The sequence below is a fragment of the Agrilus planipennis genome, unplaced genomic scaffold, assembly GCF_000699045.2.
Source record: "Agrilus planipennis isolate EAB-ADULT unplaced genomic scaffold, Apla_2.0 scaffold22, whole genome shotgun sequence".
Classification (NCBI taxonomy): Eukaryota; Metazoa; Arthropoda; class Insecta; order Coleoptera; family Buprestidae; genus Agrilus; species Agrilus planipennis.
Window position 1 is genome coordinate 1,396,274 of NW_020438874.1, and position 3,928 is coordinate 1,400,201.

General features: G+C 28.3%; 1 protein-coding gene across 1 annotated transcript in view; it reads left to right on the plus strand.

The window, feature by feature from the left end:
- LOC112906178 overlaps positions 1-3,432 on the plus strand; it is a 21,560-nt gene extending 18,128 nt beyond the window's left edge. The window contains exon 3 of the mRNA XM_025979948.1: positions 3,428-3,432. Coding sequence (XP_025835733.1) covers positions 3,428-3,432 — 5 coding nt within the window. The remainder of the gene's footprint in view (positions 1-3,427) is intronic.
- Positions 3,433-3,928: the final 496 nt, after the last annotated feature.

A 3,928-nucleotide genomic window follows, 5' to 3' on the forward strand; every position in this document is an offset into this window, starting at 1 on the left:
AGAAAGAGAAGAACAATTTAAGATGGATAGAGATAGAATTAGAAACTAGTATGAAAAACTTTACAGCAAATGACTACATTTCAGGTAAATGTGATAGATACAATTGAAAAGGTTATGAGAGGAAAATACGGCCCTAATATGATTTTAACGATGAGTCAGGTAAACATTGAATAGGTTACTATTGTATTATGAATTCCAAGAGAAGATTCAAATGTAATATGCACGATAATGTAAATTAGGATGCAAAGAATGTACAGTTAAAACCAAAATCAATCGAATAAGATATTATTAAATGTGTATATAACTAAAAACTATAAGTATAACAAAAACAAACGTTTCGGCGAATAGCGACGGAACAAATAATTTTATTGAAAATGTAACGGTTAACAAGAATACCGTAAATTAAATACAATGAAACTTTGTCATGAACGGAAAATTTTGCAATTTATTAAAAAGGCAATTATTCTACCTCTTAAAACTGGGAAAAATATTTATTTTAGTTAAAGAGTCCGTGGCTAATTTTCGTTCGTAACTGCCGCGTTTGATGTGGTTCTCAAAAGGGAATACACTAATAATAATTGGTTCTACTACTTTTGCAAGAATTAAAATCACAAAAGGACACGTTCTCTTCAAAAAGGATTAATTTGATGTGTTAATCCTTACGAAACGTTAATCTGAAACCGTGACAGGTTATACTTAAAGTTCATTCTTAAGTTCACACGTCTCCAAACTCTAGTTCATCTTTTGAAATAAGGAAGTCAATAAACCCAATTCACTTGTTCATAACATTACCTATCCCTATTGTAGCGGTTATTAAACAAAGTGAATCATTTAATTTTACGGAAACATTACTATTTTTAGTTTTTGTTTATGTAATTGCATAATTATGTTTTGCATTATGCGATTAAGTAATTTTGTTATTATTAGACATTCTTTTTTGCAATAATCAGTTTTCTTGCAATAAAGGGTAACTTCCAATCGTGATATTTCTGGATATCACTTTGCGACTTGTGTCAAGTGATTATGAAAGACATTCATAAGATTAAATAAACTTTTTAAGAAAATCGATATATAGATAAGTACATATAAATTATAAACTATTTTTCTCTTTATTATGTTTCAATTAGGGTTTTGTGTTATAATTTTTTTGAATGTTATGTAATTCTAAGAAAAGCATAATGGTGGAAATTTTAGACTTCACGTTCTTCTTTAGGATAACTAATTGTAAAATGAAACGAATTATTTAAAAAGAAGCAATTGTTTGTCTGTGTTTTATAGCCTATAACTACAGGTATATACTAAAGTATCCCTTACAGTAACAATAGGTAAATAAAACCATTGAAATTGTATACCGCTGTCAAAGTAAAATCTTCTTAGAAAGGGTCGTTTATTATAAGTAATATTTATTACTGAGTATGTTAAATTGATGGTGACGACACTTAGTCAATAAAAACATCAGTTGATGTAAAGTTCTTTTGTTAATATCGATTTATTGGAAACGAATTCACTAGTTGATAAGATTACAGTGGAGGTTTAAGAGTCGTAACTAATTGTAAGGACTACAATACATTCCCATAACAAAAGGCAGTGTATTTACGATTTTAGTAATTTTACAACTTACATATCACTTTCAATTGAAGAGGTACCATACGAACATTGTCACCTGAAAGACGATATATCTACATAACTTATGCGATCATGTAATAATTCGTTGCTTCACAAAGTTGAACCAGTTTTTGTGTTGTATCTTGCAAATAAGTAATTTTAAAATTTTGAAATTGGCAACTTTCCTGAATAATATTGCATTTGGTCAAACTTGAAATACTTGATTAGAAAGAAGTTACATAAAATATATCAGACTGTTTGTTAGGTAACAACCTAATTTCAACTAAGTATATCTAGTTTGATTTTTAGCGGCCTTATTGAGAATTTTAACTCCTTTTTGTATTTTTTCTTAATTCACAACCGATTTGCTTGAACACAAAAGAAATATTAGCCTCAACTTATTAAAAACCACTATTTCAAAATGTTAACGAGTAATGATGATTAATTAGGGAAACTGAATTAGTTAAAACTAATTAATTAACCTACAAAACCTGTCATTATAAAATGTTCCATTTTTAAAACTTACGTAATTACTTGAACATAAATATGTAAATATGTACATATAAATGAGAAAAAAATTAAATAAACTATATGAAAAAAAAAATTAAAAAGAACAAAACTGTTTTTTTGGAAAATATTTACTATTAAAAATATTGTCACCTTGCAGACTATTGGTATTTATTAATATTATAGGCTTGTTTTAATGGTTTGAACTCAAAAAACTCGTTGAAAATCCGTCAATCAAGATTATTTTGAGAAAAGATGGTAGAAGTTTGTACAAATTTTAGCATATGACGTCGTATTTTTCAAGAGGTGATATTGCTCTATGATCATTGTATGCAATAGAATATCCCTATTTTAGGTTTTCAAAGAAAATATGACAATGTAGAGGCTATTTCAAAAAATTAGAGGTATCTACTGAATAGATGATTTAAATATTTTTGTTATTTGTGCAAGAGCGACATAAAAATGTAACAGTCAGATGTGACATAAAAAAACGGAAATTATTTTAATAATACAGCCAGATAGTTTTATAACTTTATTTGTCGAAATCCTTCATTCTATAAAGTTCATGGTCTGTCCGAGGGTCTGTCGAACGTATTCACTCACAATTAGCGACAAACCAAAATGTCAAACAGGAACTTTAGCTTTTTTGTTTTAAGTAGGGTTTAATTTTCGTACCTGCAGCATTACCTTCAGCTAAACCATTTAAAGGACCTTGACAGTCACACTATTAATGAATTGCTGTCTAATCACTAGTATTTGTTTGCTATGCATGTGTGTATATACGAATGAACCAAAAATGTTGTTTCTTTTTTTCTATACATTATTAAATCGAGGCAAGCCTCTTGTTGCATTCACTTATGTCCTTCGATAGACTAGTGTAACGACTTCATGAATATTAACGGCATTGTCAGGAACGATATCAAAAGCGTTTCCTTGTAAATTAGTTCGTATGAATGTGTTAGTCTGTAATTATAGTGATTGATTTTAAATAGTTCACTTTCATAATAATAATATCTTAATAACTGCCCTTCCAATAAATATATACATGTATGTATGCAATACGATGTGCGTAGACAACAAAAATTGCCCATTTGAATTCTTTACAATTAAAAATCTATTAAACTGTCGATAAATATGTAATTACCAAAATATTTACGTGCCTAATGCTAATCTGTCGTCTTTTTCGATAAAAATAGATCATGAACCTCAAATTACAATATAAGTCACTAAATACAACCCAAAATTCCCAAGAATTTAGATTAGATCGTAGATGATGTTATCGCGATTTTTGATGTGTATTTCTTAAAAATTTTAGATTAGTTTCTAACTGAGGATGGCATAATTGAATTCCGAAACGCATATTAGACTTCTAGACGTTTTTATATATTTATTATCAATTGGTCAAACATTTTAAACGAATAAAAAAGTCACTTTAATGTAAATTTGTCCTTCATTTTAAAATAATTTTCGGTACTTAACAAATTTCATTCCTTCAGGACTTCTTCTCCAAAGTTTCTACCGTTATTCTCTGACGGTATCTTCAAACATTAAGGATGTTTGGGAGGTATGTTAAAATGCAACGAGACAAATACAAATTTGGAAGAACGTTCGTCATTCAATTCTAAAACTCCTGTAAAAATTACAAATCGATTCACTAAACCGTTAAAAAGTTATTGAAATTTTAAAAAATTGTAATTTTACACGTCATTTTATGGAGATTCGTTAACCGAACAGATTAAATTTATTTTTATTAACAGAAAAAAAGCTACCAGAAATTTCAAACTTTTATAATAAGTAACTTGAACTCTGGAGAATC